Genomic DNA, 19941 nt, shown 5'->3' on the forward strand with positions numbered 1-19941 from the left:
GGGGGGGTTGGATTTTGGGGGGGGCGACGCATTCTTGGTTTACAGTGTATGGGAATGACGGCTGCGTTGGGGAGTGAAAAGAGAGATCAAACAATGGGCTTCCTAGCTTTGTGTAGTTGTGGTCATTATGACCCGCCCTCGACGTCATAACGTTTTGACGTGAGGGTGGGGCAGAGTTAGATGGTTTGTAAAAGTGGTTACAGAGCTTCGAACTTACGAACCCTGAAGCCACAAAGCTTAGAACATTGAGGTTGCTTTTTATGTGCAGATGGGGCGAGGCTGAGGGCGGGTCTATGAGTGAAGGTGAGTGGTCCTCATAGCCTAGCCTACCAAGAGTACAGGAGTTCAGTGCTTCACTGCCACGGAGTGAGCTTCAGAACGTTTGAGGGGGGATTTTATTTATATAGATGATATTTTAAACCATCATGATGGTATTCCAAATAGCAGTACATCAAATTGCAAATAAAGTGGAAACACCCCAAGATAGGGAACTATTTGGGAAAAACGAGAAAAGGAACCAGTTTTTTTTGGGGGGGGGGGGGGTTGCCTGCACACATCCCAGTTCCGCCACAGATGGATCTTAGGAGAATCGCTTTATCTCACATTACCCCAGGGTACAAACTGGGGCTGGGTTTACTGAAGTGTGCTACTATGTCATAAGAAAGCGGTCTCATTCCAGAAATGGATTCAGGGCAGTAAATAGCACACGTGAGTTGAGTGCCCTGGCACTAGACTAGACGTTAGTAAATCTCAAGCTCTGAGAGTGTAAAGCCGTCTGGGAACAGAGAAATGCAGAATGGAAATCGAGTGAAGCCATCAACGAAACAGTGTGAGCTAAATATAAATGGCATACATTTGAAAACTGGGGCAGAGCCCATGGGTTAAAAATACCCCCAACTGTATCTCAATGCAGACAGTTTGAAAATTGTCCTGTAAGTTATGGGCATTGATTTCTACTGCTTCCCACCAGGAATGTCCCTGTCTGTCTTTTACTAAGATTAGCACATTTTATATATATATATATATATATATATATATATATATATATATATATATATATATATATATATATCTGTAGCAGGGTCCATAGAAATAAAATAACATGGGCTAATCTTTAGGAAAAGAGCTCCTAAGCAGGGGCATAGCTACGTGGGGCCACGGGGGCATGGGCCTCCATAGATTTGGCCCTGCCCCCCCTGCCGCCAACCCCTTCGACCCCCCCTCCCGCCGCCAACCCTCCCCCGCCATCAGGTACCTTTGCTGGCGGGGGTCCCCAACCCCCGCCAGCTGAAGTCCTCTTCTCCGGTGTGGCCGCGTTGCTGATCTGCAAGGGCAGGCTTCTGTTTCTGTGAGTCTGACGTACGTGCAGGATGTCAGACTCACAGAAACAGAAGCCTGCCCTTGCAGATCAGCAACGCGGTCGTGCCGGAGAAGAGGACTTTGGCTGGCGGGGGTTGGGGACCCCAGCCAGCAAAGGTACCCAAGGGCGGCAGCGGGGGAGGGTTGGCAGCGGCGGGAAAAGGGTTGAAAGGGTTGGCACGGGGGGGGGGGGTCAAAAATGGTGGCGGGGGCTCAGTGGCACCGGGGGGGGGGCTAAAATATGCCCCCTCACCTCAGGCTCTGAACCCCCATCCTGCCGAAGTCTGGCTACGCCCCTGCTCCTACGTCTTTGAACATTACCCATTTCATCACTATATCTCTTCTCTCAGGTCTGGAGCCTCCCTGTGAATGATGGACTTCCTCTCTTGAACCCATGGCATCAACAGGACGCGGCAGCAGATGGGCTGAAAAGGATAAAAAGAGCCTGGGTCATTCCTCCAATTAGTGTGTCTGAAAACTACAAAAAGATCCCACTGGCACTGGTCCAGGTAATACCCCCTCCCCTCAGAATCTCCTGCCACTGGTGTAACTCTGGCCCCAGCCCAGTCCCAGATCCTCACTTGCTGGTGTTACCCTGGATATTGCCTTCCAGAGTCTCCCCTCACTGATGCCTGAGTAGATATGGGGTCCAGATTTTCATTCCACTTACTTTACCTCTAATACAGGTTTTCTGATCACCTGCCGTCTCCTGACCTGTCTCAGGCTCACATACAAAACTTTCTTTTCTCTCTCTCTCTCTCCCCCCCCGACAGATAAAGTCTGATAAAAGGAAGCACGGAAGCATTTTGTACAGCATCAAGGGTCCAGGGGTAGATGAGGAACCGCGTGGTATCTTCTCCATTAATAAGACCACGGGTGTGGTGTACCTGAACACCATGCTGGACCGAGAGAAGAACGATCACTTCAAGGTAATGGGGGAACCAAGTTTGGGCCTTTTAGGAATGATGTGTACCTCACTGCCTTCATGTTTCTTCTGGTTTGCACCCCTCGGTCCCTCCCTACCCTTCTATGCAGTGGTGTGATTATAGGGTTTTCTTTTGTCTTTGAAGTTGTTCTCAGGCTGAACTGATTAGTGGCTTGACACTTAAGACACACAGAACAACCAATCATGACAGGAGCCATACATGTGCCCATTAAAGTCAAGATTCAGTAGTAACATATGAGGTGACAGCAGATAAAGACCTGTACGGTCCATCCAGCCTGCCCAACAAGATAAACTCATTGTATGTGATACTTTATATGTATACCTGTCCTGGATTTGTCCTTGCCATTTTCAGGGCACAGACCCTAGAAGTCTGCCCAGCACTGGCTTTGCTTCCCAATTACCAGTGTTGCCACCCAATCTCCACTAAGCTTCTGTGGATCCATTCCTTCTAAACATAGTAACATAGTAACATAGTAAATGATGGCAGAAAAAGACCTGCATGGTCCATCCAGTCTGCCCAACAAGACAAACTCATATGTGCTACTTTTTGTGTATACCTTACCTTGATTTGTACCTGTCCTTTTCAGGGCACAGAACGTGTAAGTCTGCCCAGCACTATCCCCGCCTCCCAACCACCAGCCCCGCCTCCCACCACTGGCTCTGGCACAGACTGTATAAGTCTGCCCAGCACTATCCCCGCCTCCCACCACCGGCTCTGGCACAGACCGTATAAGTCTGCCCAGCACTATCCCCTCCTCCCAACCACCGGCTCTGGCACAGACCGTATAAGTCTGCCCAGCACTATCCTCGTCTCCCACCACCAGCTGGCTCTGCCACCCAATCTCGGCTAAGCTCCTTAGGATCCATTCCTTCTGAATAGGATTCCTTTATGTTTATCCCACGCGTGTTTGAATTCTGTTACAGGATTCCTTTGTGTTTATCCCACGCGTGTTTGAATTCTATTACCCTTTTCATCTCCACAACGACACATCATCAGTAGAGGCATTCAGTCATAATCCCACAGATGGTAGCTTCGCCCCATTGGGATAGTAACCCTTTTCATCTCCACCACCTCCCGTTGGAGCGCATTCCAAGTATCTACCACCCTTTCTGTGAAAAAAATACTTCCTGACATTTTAGTGAGTGAGAACTAAATTCACTTCTGCTCACTGCCATTCTCCATCTCAACTAGTGTAAAAGTGCTTGCACCATTCTCTACAGCACCATCTGTAGGAGTGGCTTGGGACTGCAGGAACTTTGAGCTCCCCTGAACACAGCACTCCTTTGCTTCTCAACCCATTCTTCAGGAACCGTCTGGCCGGCTTTTCAGGATATCGCAACGAATATGCATGAGATATGTTAGTATGCACTTCCTCCACTGCATGCAAATCTTTCACGCATATTCATCATGGACAGCTTGAAAACCTGATTGGCCAGGCGGTCCTCGAGGAATGGGTTGAGAACCACTGCTCAACAGCGCCTCCTACTGAAAGAGGTTAGGACGGAAGACACCAAGAGCTCATCCCCTGCCAGCAGTCCTTCACCTTCCCCTAATAAGGTGTCTTACAACCTTTTCAAGTCCAATCTTTCATTAATAAAATGGCTGTGTGATGCCCTGGCCTCCATGAGCACTCATTGTAGACACGGAAAAGACTCGTATTGGAAAACAAAAACAAGGTATCAATGAAAGTTTCACCCTTCTCCTCCGAGTCGTAATACAGAGAAAAGTGTTTTCTTTTGTTTTTATGAGGACACATTGCCCCAGCTCCTCACCTTCATTCATTCATTTCAGTATTTACATACTGCTGAGCCTGAGACCTAAGTGGTTTACAGTTTCACTTTACCAGTACTGAGTCTGTCCCTGTAGGGCTCACAGTCTATGTAGTACTGTTGTATCTGGGGCAACAGAGGGTTGGGTGACTTGCCCAGGGTCACACGGAGCTGTGGAGGGTCAGCAGTGGGAACTGAACCCAGTTCCCCAAGTCTACAACCTATACTAACCATTAGGCCACTCCTCTACACCTGCTCCTGAGTGTTCAGGGTTTCCTCCCTACTACTACTACTACTTGACATTTCTAAAGCGCTACTAGGGTTACGCAGCGCTGTACAATTTAACATAAAAGGACAGTCCCTGCTCAAAGGAGCTTACAATCTAAAGGACAAATGTACAGTTAGTCAAATAGGGGCAGTCTAGATTTCCTGAAAGGTATAAAGGTTAGGTGCCAAAAGCAACATTGAAGAGGTGGGCTTTGTGCAAGGATTTGAAGATGGGTAGGGAGGGGTCCTGGCGTAAGGGCTCAGGAAGTTGATTCCAAGCATAGGGTGAGGCGAGGCAGAATGAGTGGAGCCTGGAGTTGGCGGTGGTGGAGAAGGGTACTGAGAGGAGGGATTTGTCCTGTGAGCGGAGGTTACGGGCGGGAACGTAAGGGGAAATGAGGGTAGAGAGGTAATGAGGGGCTGCAGATTGAGTACATTTGTAGGTAAGAAGGAGAAGCTTGAACTGTATGCGGTATTTGATTGGAAGCCAGTGAAGTGACCTGAGAAGAGGGGTGATATGAGTATATCGGTTCAGGCGGAATATAAGACGTGCAGCAGAGTTCTGAATAGATTGAAGAGGGGATAGATGGCTAAGTGGGAGGCCAGTAAGGAGTAGGTTGCAGTAGTCAAGGCGAGAGGTAATGAGAGCGTGGACGAGAGTACGGGTGGTGTGCTCAGAGTCTGTCCCTGTTGGGCTCACAGTCTATGTAATACTGTTGTATCTGGGGCAACAGAGGGTTGGGTGACTTGCCCAGAGTCACACGGAGCTGTGGAGGGTCAGCAGTGGGAACTGAACCCAGTTCCCTAAGTCTACAACCCATACTAACCATTAGGCCACTCCTCTACACCTGCTCCTGAGTATTCAGGGTTTCCTCCCTCTGTCTCACCCCCACAGTTCCTCCCTGCAGACTGCCTGGATATATAAACAGAGTAGAAGGTAAGGTCCATGCAGTGTAGACAGTCAACTCAAGTTCCCTTGTTTGCTGCTGGAGGTGATGCTTGTGTTTGCCAGAGAGTTCTGCCACTACTGCACCCAACCAGGGGCATAGCTAGCATGGGGCCATGGGGGCATGGGCCCCTGTAGATTTGGCCCTGGACCCCCTTACCAAGACCCTCAACTCCCCCCCTTCCCACCGCCAACCCTCCCCCGCCGCCGTCACGTACCTTTGCTGGCGGGGGACCCCAACCCCCGCCAGCCGAAGTCCTCTTCTCGGCCGCGCAGCGTTGCTTGCTGAATGATCTGATCAAGTTTCTGTATGTGCGTCTCCAATAGTAGCAACATTCCGTGTAGAATCTCCAATAGTATCTATTTTATTTTTGTTACATTTGTACCCTGCGCTTTCCCACTCATGGCAGGCTCAATGCGGCTTACATGGGGCAATGGAGGGTTAAGTGACTTGCCCAGAGTCAGAAGAGGAGCTGCCTGTGCTTGAAGTGGGAATCGAACTCAGTACCTCAGTTCTCCAGGACCAAAGTCCACCACCCTAACCACTAGGCCACTCCTCCACTGTTGCTACTATTTGAGATTCTACATGGAATGTTGCTATTCCACTAGCAACATTCCATGTAGAAGTCGGCCCTTGCAGATCACCAATGTGGCCGCGCAGGCTTCTGCTTCTGTAAGTCTGACGTCCTGCACGTACGTGCAGGACGTCAGACTCACAGAAACAGAAGCCTGCGCAGCCTTCTACATGGAATGTTGCTAGTGGAATAGCAACATTCCATGTAGAATCTCCAATAGTAGCAACATTCCATGTAGAATCTCCAATAGTATCTATTTTATTTTTGTTACATTTGTACCCAGCGCTTTCCCACTCATGGCAGGCTCAATGCGGCTTACATGGGGCAATGGAGGGTTAAGTGACTTGCCCAGAGTCACAAGGAGCTGCCTGTGCCTGAAGTGGGAACCGAAATCAGTTCCTCAGGACCAAAGTCCACCTCTCTAACCACTAGGCCACTCCTCCACTGTTGCTACTAGCAACATTCCATGTAGAAGTCGGCCCTTGCAGATCACCAATGTGGCTGCGCAGGCTTCTGCTTCTGTGAGTCTGACGTGACATCAGACTCACAGAAACAGAAGCCTGCGCAGCCTTCTACATGGAATGTTGCTATTGGAATAGCAACATTCCATGTAGAATCTCCAATAGTAGCAACATTCCATGTAGAATCTCCAATAGTATCTATTTTATTTTTGTTACATTTGTACCCAGTGCTTTCCCACTCATGGCAGGCTCAATGAGGCTTACATGGGGCAATGGAGGGTTAAGTGACTTGCCCAGAGTCACAAGGAGCTGCCTGTGCCTGAAGTGGGAATTGAACTCAGTTCCCCAGGACCAAAGTCCACCACCCTAACCTAGGCCACTCCTCCACTGTTGCTACTATTTGAGATTCTACATGGAATGTTGCTATTCCACTAGCAACATTCCATGTAGAAGTCAGCCCTTGCAGATCACCAATGTGGCTGCGCAGGCTTCTGCTTCTGTGAGTCTGACGTCCTGCACGTATGTGCAGGATGTCAGACTCACAGAAACAGAAGCCTGCGCAGCCTTCTACATGGAATGTTGCTAGTGGAATAGCTCTTCACATATCCAAAGATGAGAACTATGAGGATGCCCACAGTCTACTTGCCGGAAATACATTTGCCTTAATGATTGCAAAACTCAGCCATACATGTATCTTGTTTCAATACCTTCATAAGTTGACTCATTTTTTGGGGAACCCTCGGACGATACCACTAAAAGGCAATATCATACATTTCTGCCTAGTGGCTCAGCATCTCTTCATAGGGTCTTCCCTCCATAAACTATAAGTGCTGTTTTTTAATGCTGTGACAAACAAACTCAAAAAGTGCCAAAATAATATACGTGTTATAAATAAATAGAGAACTCTTAAAAAAATTATCTTGAGTTCTAGTCCATGTCTCGCTGGTGTGATCCACTTAGGCTTCCCCTAAATTGCGCCCGACGCCGCGGGTTTCAAAACTTGCATCAGGGACTCGGGTTAAAGACCCCCTTAGATTCACAGCGATATACAAGCATAGACATCCGAAAACACTGCACTCGAATGTTCTTAAAAGGCGCTATTTAAAGGCTGTAGTACGATGTCGCATCCTAGTGACGTCTCTGTAAAAGAAGTAAGAGCAAAAATCTGGCGCTAGTTAATATATTCACTTCATTGCCCTTACCAAAATAGTTTCTGAAAGAAGAGATAACTGCATTCTGAAAATATATATGTATGTTTTTTTCTTTGTTCATATATAAATTCCAACTACAGGTACATGATGGTAATGTCTCCATATTATAAATAAATGGAGTGAAAAGGAAAAAGGGAAAAAATGGATAATGGATTAAATCATAGAATTCCATTCTACCGATTCATTCAATCCATGAGGATTAGTTGTATGTAGCTTATGTATCCACCATTGTTCTCTCCTAATCAGGGTTGTAGTACGATCCTGTCCTCCTCAGAATCTAGAGGACAGGATCGTACTACAACCCTGATTAGGAGAGAACAATGGTGGATACATAAGCTACATACAACTAATCCTCATGGATTGAATGAATCGGTAGAATGGAATTCTATGATTTAATCCATTATCCATTTTTTCCCTTTTTCCTTTTCACTCCATTTATTTATAATATGGAGACATTACCATCATGTACCTGTAGTTGGAATTTATATATGAACAAAGAAAAAAACATACATATATATTTTCAGAATGCAGTTATCTCTTCTTTCAGAAACTATTTTGGTAAGGGCAATGAAGTGAATATATTAACTAGCGCCAGATTTTTGCTCTTACTTCTTTTACAGAGACGTCACTAGGATGCGACATCGTACTACAGCCTTTAAATAGCGCCTTTTAAGAACATTCGAGTGCAGTGTTTTCGGATGTCTATGCTTGTATATCGCTGTGAATCTAAGGGGGTCTTTAACCCGAGTCCCTGATGCAAGTTTTGAAACCCGCGGCGTCGGGCGCAATTTAGGGGAAGCCTAAGTGGATCACACCAGCGAGACATGGACTAGAACTCAAGATAAGTTTTTTAAGAGTTCTTTATTTATTTATAACACGTATATTATTTTGGCACTTTTTGAGTTTGTTTGTCACAGCATTAAAAACAGCACTTATAGTTTATGGAGGGAAGACCCTATGAAGAGATGCTGAGCCACTAGGCAGAAATGTATGATATTGCCTTTTAGTGGTATCGTCCGAGGGTTCCCCAAAAAATGAGTCAACTTATGAAGGTATTGAAACAAGATACATGTATGGCTGAGTTTTGCAATCATTAAGGCAAATGTATTTCCGGCAAGTAGACTGTGGGCATCCTCATAGTTCTCATCTTTGGATATGTGAAGAGCATTAAAGTTACCAAAGAGTTTTGTGTATAAGGGAGATTTAAGTGGTTTCAGGCTAGTGGAATAGCAACATTCCATGTAGAATCTCCAACAGTAGCAACATTCCATGTAGAATCTCCAATAGTATCTATTTTATTTTTGTTACATTTGTACCCTGCGCTTTCCCACTCATGGCAGGCTCAATGCGGCTTACATGGGGCAATGGAGGGTTAAGTGACTTGCCCAGAGTCACAAGGAACTGTGGAGGGTCAGCCTCTTGCTGCTACCGTGAGTGCAGATCTGGTTCTGAACATCAGGCAGTGGTGATTTTTCTGTGGTGACAGCCCGACAACGTGCCTTGCCACACTGTTTGGGAAACACTGCCCTACAGCACCTCCTCCTGGGAGAGGCTAGTACTGCAGGGGATGTGAATTCTCCCACACTTAGGAGGAAATTGTATAAGTGGGCACATCTGTTTAGGCACACCAGTACCAGGGGGGGGGGGGGGGCAGAGCCTGTTCTAAAATGGTATTTGAGCACCCAGAACCGTTATAGAAATAGTAGTGTAACCTATTACTGGGTGCCTGAAATCTAAGCAGCCATAGACCTGGTGTACCTGGTGTGGCTACATGTAGCAACATTGCGTATAACTAACAGTATTGTGTGAATTATATGGGTAAGTGGTAGCCCCACCCACACCCCATGCATGCTCCGCCCCTGTGTACACCCCTTTGCACTGTCACTATGCCACTTAGGTGTACCCTCCCCTCACAGAGTAGCACGTAGGGTGAATACTGACATCGCCTTCAAAATCTGCACCCTGGTTCACAAAATCATCTACGGAGAAGCCCCGAGTTACATGACAGACTTGATCGACTTTACCAATTAGAAATACATCCGAATCAACACGATCTTATCTAAATCTGCACTATCCAAACTGCAAAGGACTTAAATACAAAACAACTTACGCGTCCAGTTTTTCCTACATAAGCACACAACTGTGGAACGCATCACCAAAAGCCTTGAAAACTACGTACGACCACCTAAACTTCCGGAAATCACTAAAAACCAACCTGTTTAAAAAGGCGCATACCCTACCAATCCAACTTAAATGCCTAATCTCTGCAACACAACCAAACTAAAGCACGTAATGGACATAACACAACTCTTCCGTTCTCCGATTCCCTAATGTGGCTGTGCCACATGAACTTGATCTTACCACAACATCACCCGGTATTTGTTCACACCGGAGCCTGCAAAGACCTCTCCAGTACTATGTAAGCCACATTGAGCCTACAAATAGGTGGGAAAATGTGGGATACAAATGTAACAAATAAATAAATATTGTGTGTGCGAACAGACATCAGTGTCAGTAATTCTGCATATAATGCAACGCACCTCAATTACAGAATTCCTTCTAGTGTTCCTGCACTATCCTTGGAGGTATCTGACACTTCTGAAGCTCTGAACACACTTATAGGTATCTCTTTCCCACAGAGCAACACAGAGAGGGTTCAAAGCACATCGATGTACAAGACTGACCTACGTTGTCTTGTACATCCTGCCCATTCTGCCTCGCATCACCTTACGCATGGAATAAACTTCCTGAGCCCCTACACCAAGCCCCCTCCTTACCCATCTTCAAATCATTGCTCAAAGCCCACCTCTTCAATATTGCTTTCGGCACCTAACCTTTATACCTTTCATGTAATCAAGAATGCCCCAAATTGACTACCCCTACTTGACTGACTCTACATTTGTCCATTAGATTGTAAGCTCTTTGAGCAGGGATTGTCCTTAAAATTGTACAGCGCTGCGTAACCCTGGCAGCGCTTTAGAACTGTTAAGTAGTAGTAGTAGTTGTGAATTAAAGATCTGGTCCATTTTTGAAGGCTCTTGGCGCTTCTGTGTTTTGACCTCTTCTCCACAGCCCTTGCGTCCTGCTCAGCAGTGATCTTTCTGGTGAGTCAACAGTTTCTTCTGTGCGTTTTTCCAGCTTAAGGCCTTTGCTGTGGACCTTGAGGGGATTACCCTAGAAGATCCCACGGATCTGGAGATTGTGGTGGTGGATCAAAATGACAATCGGCCTGTGTTCAGCAAGAGTATCTTCACTGGCCATGTGTTGGAAGGGTCAGTTCCAGGTGAGATGGAAAGGCAGAGACTGGTAGACCCACCACGTCAGAGCAGTAGATAAACGTCACTAGCGTGTGGCTTTTAATAGAAAGATATTATTTGTTCACATATCGCCTGCCTCTCTCGTACAGTCCTAAGTGAGGTGCAATATGTTTCAAGCACATTCTTTTAAACATGATTTTGGTAATTATTGAGCAGATAAGGACGAATGTGTTGACAGAAAGCGATTCAAGGCATGTTTAAAAGCCACTTAACTTGGCATTTGGTTATTTCCCTAGATAAAGAGGTTGTGTAAAATTTACAAACGCTGCATAAGGGTGAAATTAGGTGCAGAGACTAATAACGTATCTTTTACCTGCAGGAAAGTTAGGCAGGGCTGTGTCAGAGGTGACGAAAGCAAAACTTGCAGGGAAAAAGTTCCTGTAGAAAAAGGGGTGATTTTAACATTTATTTATACTTAGCTCACACCTTTTTCAGTAGTAGCTCAAGATGAGTTATATTCAGGTACTCTGGATATTTCTCTGTCCCAAGAGGGCTCACAATCTAACCACTAGGCCACTCCTCCATCCCGAAGAATCTTGTTACTCTTTGGGGTTCTACATGGAATGTTGCTACACTTTGAAATTCTACATGGAATCTTGTTATTCTTTAGAATTCTAGAATCTTTATTTATTTATTTAGTAGTAGCTTAAGTTGAGTTACATTCAGGTACTCTGGATATTTCTCTGTCCCAGTAGGCTCACAATCTAAGTTTGTACCTCAGGCAATGGAGGGTTAAGTGACTTGCCCAAGATCACAAGGACCAGCAGTGGGATTTGAATGGGCCACCTTGTGATTGCAAGACGGGTGCTCTAACCACTAGGCTACTCCTCCACTAGCAACATTCCATCTAGAATCTCAAATAGTAGCAACCACTAGGCTACTCTTCCACTCCTTGGGATTCCGGAATCTTGCTATTCTTTGGGGTTCTACATGGAATGTTGCTACACTTTGAAATTCTGCATGGAATCTTGTTATTCTTTAGAATTCTAGAATCTTTATTTATTTATTTAGATTTTGCTCACACCTTTTTCAGTAGTAGCTCAAGGTGAGTTACATTCAGGTACTCTGGATATTTCTCTGTCCCAGGAGGGCTCACAATCTAAGTTTGTACCTGAGGCAATGGAGGGTTACGTGACTTGCCCAAGATCACAAGGAGCCTCAGTGGGATTTGAACTGGCCACCTCTGGATTGCAAGACTGGTGCTCTAACCACTAGGCCACTCCTCCACTAAAATGGTTTATTTCTTAATATTCTACCCTAAGGCCAAGGTGGATTCTAAAATGTAATATTCATAACAAAGCACTAGACATGTCCTTTCCCTTTCAGAACCAGCGCAATGTCCTTTCAGAGCCAGGACAGAGTATCCTCAGACTGTGCAGCTCACCACATCTAGAAACAAAAAAGGGTGTACCAAAGCTATAACTCAAAAGCAATCCACAGATATCACTATGAAACACTAACATATAAATAATGAAAAAAGGAAGGAAAAGCCTCAAAGACGTTCAGACCCTACTGGGTTTTACAGAGCGGTAGCGATCTAAACAGATCATTGCTTCATCATCGGCAAAAACCTCCGGCAACAAATTATCAAGTGCATGAACAGTGCTCAAAAAGAATTCTTTATCAATTTTTATAAGTTTTATAAAACCACTTATTTTATAGTGTTTCATAGAAATATCTGTGGATTGCTTTTGAGTTACAACTCACCACATAGCTTTGAAAGCTGCCCCATGTGCGACTTTTCTACTCTCAGCCTGAAGCTCCCCAGAAATCTCCTTCAGAGCAGACAGTGCTGCTGTAGTGTTTCCTGCCTAGGACACATGGAGCAGGTGCAACACAGTGGCTGTAAAGGGAGGGAAATGGGACTTGATATACCACCTTTCTGAGGTTTTTGCAACTACATTCAAAGCAGTTTACATATATTCAGGTACTTATTTTGTACCAGGGGCAATGGAGGGTTAAGTGACTTGCCCAGAGTCACAAGGAGCTGCAGTGGGAATTGAACTCAGTTCCCCAGAATCAGAGTCCGCTGCACTAACCACTAGGCTACTCCTCCACTAGCAAAATTCCATGTAGAATCTTCAAATAGTAGCAACATTCCATATAGAATATCAAATAGTAGCAACAGAATCTCAATAGTAGCAACATTCCATCTAGAATCTCAATAGTAGCAACATTCCATGTAGAATCTCAAATAGGGAAAGGGAAATGGGACTTGATATACCACCTTTCTGAGGTTTTTGCAACTACATTCAAAGCAGTTTACATATATTCAGGTACTTATTTTGTACCAGGGGCAATGGAGGGTTAAGTGACTTGCCCAGAGTCACAAGGAGCTGCAGTGGGAATTGAACTCAGTTCCCCAGAATCAGAGTCCGCTGCACTAACCACTAGGCTACTCCTCCACTAGCAAAATTCCATGTAGAATCTTCAAATAGTAGCAACATTCCATATAGAATATCAAATAGTAGCAACAGAATCTCAATAGTAGCAACATTCCATCTAGAATCTCAATAGTAGCAACATTCCATGTAGAATCTCAAATAGGGAAAGGGAAATGGGACTTGATATACCACCTTTCTGAGGTTTTTGCAACTACATTCAAAGCAGTTTACATATATTCAGGTACTTATTTTGTACCAGGGGCAGTGGAGGGTTAAGTGACTTGCCCAGAGTCACAAGGAGCTGCACTGGGAATTGAACTCAGTTCCCCAGGATCAAAGTCCGCTGCACTAACCACTAGGCTACTCCTCCACTCCAAGTGCAGCTTAGGATTGAAGCTGAAAAAACGAGACACTCAAAAAGAAATCTTGTTGTTCCCTGATTTCCTCCCACCGCTTTCCTATGGGCTGTCCCTCCCTTACTGGGTGCTGAGGACTTGGTGATACTTTACATTCTGGAAGTTCTCAGATGTGAAAATATAAAAAAAACAACTGAGTCTGTCTCTGTGCATTACAAACCAAACATAATCTTTCCAGCTGCTGCCCTGTTGCTGTTGAGGCTTCTACAAGGCACATGTTTGGGGGGTATAGTCTCCTTGAAGGTAACTCTGCAAGTCCCAAGGGAGTCACTAATGGAGTTTCCAAACCAATAAACGAGTATTGGGAGAGATCCAGCACTTCAGGACTCAAAGTACAGTTGCTCTCTTGAAAAAAAAAAAAAAAACTCTCACAACCTACAAGTGGCATTTCAAACAGCAAAGGAATGTATCCAAGTCAGTCAGTCACAGTTAGCAGTTCATTCTTCCTCAACTCCAACTCAGTTCATAAACGGCTCTTTACCTTCCAGAATTATTAAGCAGAACACTCAGGCCATGGTGGCCAAACTGTCTGGGCATTTGACCTCGTTGCTTTCTAAAGGAAAACTGCTTCCATGTCCCAGTCCCCATTTCCCAGCCTTCCACAAGGGAATCTGAAACTCTACCTCTTTATCCACTCTGCTTTCCTCCAAAATCTTCGTCTTGGTTTCTTTGAGAATAGCAGCTCGGTGAGGACTTAGGGTCCCAGCTGGAAACCCCACCTTCCTCAGGTGGATCTCCACCACCCCAAGAGCTCCTTGTGTCTCTACATAGGACAAGGGCCACCAAACTCACCCCCGCTGGTTCTATAATCACAGAACGTCAGGGCGCTGCTTCTGCTGTCAGCATCAGACAGAGACTAGAACTGAGGACAGACTATCAAGTTCCGTCTCTCTGTAATCCTTCAGAAATCTCATTCTCCACATTCCTCATCTCTTTTTCTAACAGAGGAAAATGCCAATGGGTCCCTTCCAACACAAAAGTACCTGAAAAATGCTCTGCTAATTTCCTGCTTACACAGCTGCACCCTATAGAAAATACCAGTGCCCTAAGTTGGGAGCAGTACTTTTTCGTAACACATAGAAACATGACGGCAGATAAAGGCCATATGACCCATCCAGTCTGCCCATCCTCTGTAACCCCTAATTCTTCCTGTTCCTAAGCGATCCCACATGCTTATCCCATGCCTTTTAAAATTCTGGAACAGTCCTCGACTCCACCACCTCCACCGGGAGGCCATTCCACGCCTCCACCACCCTTTTCTGTGAAATAATACTTCCTTAGGTTACTCCTACGCCTGTTCCCTCTTAACTTTGTCATATGCCCCCTCATTCCAGAGCTCTCCTTCATTTGGAAAAGGCTCTCTTCCTGTACATAAATGCCCTTGAGATATTTAAACGTTTCTATCGTGTCTCCTCTCTCCTCCTCTCCTCCAGTGTATACATGTTGAGGTACCTAAACCTGTACCTGTAATTTTTGCATTCAAGACTGCTTACTAATTTCGTAGCCACCCTCTGGACCGACTCCATCCTGTTTATATCTTTCCGTAGGTGCGGTCTCCAGAACTGCACGCAGTACTCCAAATGGGGCCTCACTAGAGACTTATGCAACGGCACTATCACCTCCTTTACGCACCCAAGCATCCTTCTGGCTTTGACCGTCGCTTTTTCTACCTGTTTGGAAGCTTTAAGGTCATCAGACACAATCACCCCAAGTCCCGCTCTTCCTTCCTACACTGAAGCACTTCACCCCCTATACTGTATCATTTCCTCGGAGTTTTGTGACCCAAGTGCATGACCCTGCATTTTTTGGGATTAAACCTTAGTTGCCAAATATTAGTCCATTCCTCTAGCTTCGTTAAGTCCTTCCTCATGTCATTCACACCCTCCAGGGTGTCCACCCTGTTGCAGAGTTTAGTATCATCCGCAAAGAGACAAACCTTACCAGATAGCCCTTCTGCAATATCGCTCACAAAGACGTTAAAAAGAGCCGGCCCTAGGACCGATCCCTGTGGTACTCCACTGACGACATCCTTTTCTTCAGAGCAAAATCCATTTACCACTGTCTCCTACCATTCAACCAATTTTTTACCCAATCAGTTACTCTAGGTCCCGCACTGAGGGCACTCAATTTATTTATCAGTTGCCTGTGCAGAACCGTGTCAAAGGCTTTGATGAAATCCAAGTATACCACATCAAGCGCACCTTCCACATCTAACTGTTTGGTCACCCAGTCGAAGAAGATAGTCAGATTCTTCTGACACGACCTGCCACTAGTGAAGCCATGCTGCCTCGGGTCCCGCATTCCATGTAGTTCAAGAAATTTCACAATCCTCCTCTTTAGAAGCGTTTCCATTAGCTTACTCACCACCGAGGTCAGACTGATCACAGATCAGTGATTCCCCTTGCACTGCCGCAGATCTCATATTGAGACTACAAGGCTTCACCAAAGCAACCCCCCTTCTGTACAATTTGCATTGGCTGCCAATAAAAGATAGACTATCATTCAAGCTATGTACCTTCATTCACAAAATTTTGTATGGTTCAGCCCCAATATACATGAACATCATTGAATTACCCTCACAAAATGCCTCTTAATCATCTAGAGAATATCTTATCCTACATTTCCCGAATTGTAAGAAGTAACCTACAAACAATCCATACTGCTAACTTTTCATATCAAGGCACTAAAATTTAGAACTCTTTACCTAAAACCATCAAATGCACCGATGATTATTTGTTATTCCGAAGTCTATTTATTTATTTATTTATTGCATTTGTATCCCACATTTTCCCATCTGTTTGCAGGCTCAATGTGGCTTACATAGTGACCGTGATGATGATCACCAATTCTGGTGTAAGAGATACATTGTGACATTATAGAAGATTTATGAATGATAGACACATCAGGGAATAAGGAGGAAGGGTTGAGGTGTGACCAGATCGAGAATTAGTTTCGTCGTGTTGCAGGATCGAGGCATTTAGGTTGGGTCGTTAGGGTATGCCTTTTTGAATAATTAGTTTTTAGTGATTTCCGAAAGTTTGATAGGTCGTGGGTTGTTTTCAAGGCTTTTGGTAGTGTGTTCCATAGTTGCATGCTTATAAAGGAAAAGCTGGATGCATACATTGATTTATATTTGAGTCCTTTGCAGCTTGGGTGATGGAGGTTGAGGTATGTGCATGCAGATCTTGTAGTGTTTCTGCTTGTAGGTCAATGAGGTCAGTCATGTACCCCGGGGCCTTGCCATAGATGATTTTATGCACTAGTGTGCAGATTTTGAAGACAATACATTCTTTGATCGGGAGTCAATGTAGTTTTTCGCGTAGAGGTTTGATGCTTTCGTATCTTGTTTTTCCAAAAATAAGTCTGGCTGCAGTGTTTTGAGCGGTTTGGCGTTTCTTATGATTTGTTCTTTTCATCCCGCATAGATTGCATTACAATAGTCTAGGTGGCTTAGAGTCATTGATTGTACCAGGTTGCAGAATGTTGCCCTCGGGAAGAAAGGTTTTATTGGTTTGAGTTTCCACATTGATTGGAACATTTTCTTTGTTGTAGTTTTCGATTGGGTTTCTAGCGTGAGGTTTCGGTCGATGGTAACTCCAAGAATTTTTAGGTTATCAGAAACATGGAGGGTGTAGTCTGGGGTGTTAATATTGTTGGGTTTGTTCATGTTGTATTGGGATGTGAGGATGAGACAGTGTGTTTTTCTCTGCGTTTATTTTAGTTGGAATTGTATCCGCCCATGAATTCATGATTTGCAGGCTGAGTTTGTTTCGTTGGTGAGTCTTTGGGTCGTGTTTGAAGGGGATGCATATCATGACATCATCTGGCGTTTATGTAGGAGTTATGTCCTTGTTTGGATAGGGATTGGCTAGTGGGGTCATCATTAGGTTGAATAGGATCGGTGATAGTGGTGATCCTGGGGTACACCGCAGTCTGTATTCCATGGTGAGATATGTTCGAATTTGATTTAACTTGATAAATTGGTGGTTAGGAAGCCCTTGATCCAGCTGAGTACACTTCCACCAATCCCAAAGTAGTCTAAAATGTTTATAGTATTTTATGGTTAACCATATCGAACGCGCTTTACATGTCGAATTGTAGGAGAAGTAAGCTTTTGCCTGCTGCAATTTCTTGTTTGAATTTTGTTAGGAGGGTAATTAGTACTGTTTCAGTGCTATGATTAGAGCGAAATCCAGATTGTGATTCGTGTAGTATTGAGAATTTGTTTAAGTAGTCGGTAAGTTGTTTGGATACCATGCTTTCCATCAGTTTGACTACCAGTGGGATAGATGCTACCGACCGGTAGTTGGTGATTTCGTTTAATTTTTCTTTGTATCTTTCAGTATAGGGGTAAGTAGGATGTTACCGTTTCCTTGGGGAAGAGTCCGTGTTGGAGCAGATAGTTTAGGTGAGATGGGAGATCTAATATGAAGTGTTGAGGGGCGGATTTTATTATGTAAAATTATTAGGTAAAATTTATTGAAAATTCACTTCTGCAGTCTAGCCTTTAAGAAAATAAGCTTCTTTTCAAATAAACTCATGGCATTAATTTTTACCATCATTCCACCTCTCAATACTCCTGTCTATCCCAGATAATCCTAGCCCTTCCCTTTTTCCTCCATATTTCAGTTCTAGCTTGAATCACTAAGTATTTCATTACATCTGCTCCTAACTCAAGTTTTACTGGTCTAACATAATATGATGTATTTTACTTTCTGTTAATATATTTTGAACATGTTCATTCTTTTCTGATTGCTATGTAAACCACATTGACCTGAGTTCTACTCAGGCTAATGCGGGGATAGAAATGTCATAAATAAATAATTTGCCTCTATGTAGATGTTGGGCAGGGTCAGTGCAAGAGCACCGGGAGGCTCTGGCAGGGGTTCTAATACTCCTGCCCCAGGAACGTTGGGTTCTTTCCACCCTCACCCCACAGTTGGTCACAGTGTTTCTCTTTCCTTTTGGCCCCAGGCACTTCGGTGATGAAGGTGGAGCCACCGATGCCGATGAGCCTGAGTCTGACAATGCGGCACTGAAGTACTCCATTGTAACACAGGGAACACCCCAGCTCTTCAGCATCAATAGTGACAGGGGGAGATTCGGTTGGTGGAAGTAGGCCTGGATCGAGAGGTAACAGAAAATGGAGTCAAAGACTTCTAGCGTACGTGAGGACAACTGAAAAACCTTAAAAGGTAGATTGTGGGAGGAAAGAAGGTTGGGGATAGAGGAGGAGAGAAGTTGGAATTGGTGAAAGACGAGAAAGAAATCCAGAGTACAGAGAGTGATTGTCTTCATTTCCTACTGATATGATGTAATTAAGAATTTTAGAAAGCGGCTGACAGTAAATTATTCTAACTTTTAGCTTAAATGATGTTTCCACAATGGGAACACCCTTCCATTTTTTTTCCTTTACTGTTGGACACACTGTTCAATAACCGAAGTTTGCTGTAAATTAGGAGGTAATCCCCCATTAATTTATAAAACGCTACAGGAAGAGGTAAACATGTGTGTGGCCTTAGCATCACAACGAGACATGTGGTCAGACAGAAAGTGGAAAGGGGGTTAATGACCTTATGCAGACATGAGATGGAACCGACATGTAAAATTCAACCCCTTCAATTATGTGCCATCTCTCTCCAGACAATCAGCACATACAACGTCACGATCCAAGTGGCCGACATGGCTGGTGATGGCCTCACAAACAATGCTATGGCAATAATATACGTTGACGACATCAATGACAATCCACCGGAGTTCACTAAGATGAGGTAATGAATAAGCACTGCTTCAGCCCCATCCCTTTCCTGCCTCTTTTGCTGCTCCCCATCCCTTACCTTCCATGTCGCTCTCTTCTGTATCATGATACAAAGTGGGAGGGGAGGGGAAGCACTGTGGCAATGGTTGTAGCCAAATACAAGTGCAACCACGTGCTATGTATTAAAGTTCTCCGGCAGGTGATCTGAATGTAACTCATTACCAATTACCACCAAAAAGGCATGAAAGAAAACCAAGTCAGAATGGAGCCCAGAGTTTCCAACTATCAAAGAATGAGGATCATAAGTGCCCCGCATAAGAGGCTTGGGGAGGCTAAGTGCAACGCTCCACAAGAGGACCCCCCCCACCCCCGATTCTCAGTCCATACACTGTCCTGCTGCCAGCAGCTCTTCCTCTCTCCCTCCCACTCCCCACGGCACACTGGTGCTCCTAGCTACCTTGATCTCTTCGGGTGAAGGGCACTGCCGCGATTGAAAGGAGCTACCTCAAGGCCTACTACTACTACTACTAT

General features: G+C 44.8%; 1 protein-coding gene and 1 long non-coding RNA gene across 2 annotated transcripts in view; both read left to right on the forward strand.

Annotated features, from left to right (window-relative positions):
• The window catches only part of CDH15 (cadherin 15), a 110177-nt gene that overhangs the window by 30842 nt on the left and 59394 nt on the right, over positions 1 to 19941 (forward strand). The window contains exons 2-4 of the mRNA XM_030204603.1: positions 1710 to 1868; positions 2133 to 2288; positions 10674 to 10818. Of these exons, the coding sequence (XP_030060463.1) occupies positions 1710 to 1868; positions 2133 to 2288; positions 10674 to 10818 (460 nt within the window). The remainder of the gene's footprint in view (positions 1 to 1709; positions 1869 to 2132; positions 2289 to 10673; positions 10819 to 19941) is intronic.
• Positions 18746 to 19941, forward strand: part of LOC115470956 — a 16165-nt gene continuing 14969 nt past the window's right edge. The window contains exons 1-2 of the long non-coding RNA XR_003942263.1: positions 18746 to 18785; positions 19296 to 19423. This is a non-coding gene — a long non-coding RNA (uncharacterized LOC115470956). The remainder of the gene's footprint in view (positions 18786 to 19295; positions 19424 to 19941) is intronic.

This window comes from Microcaecilia unicolor, chromosome 5 (assembly GCF_901765095.1).
Source record: "Microcaecilia unicolor chromosome 5, aMicUni1.1, whole genome shotgun sequence".
Taxonomy (NCBI): Eukaryota; Metazoa; Chordata; class Amphibia; order Gymnophiona; family Siphonopidae; genus Microcaecilia; species Microcaecilia unicolor.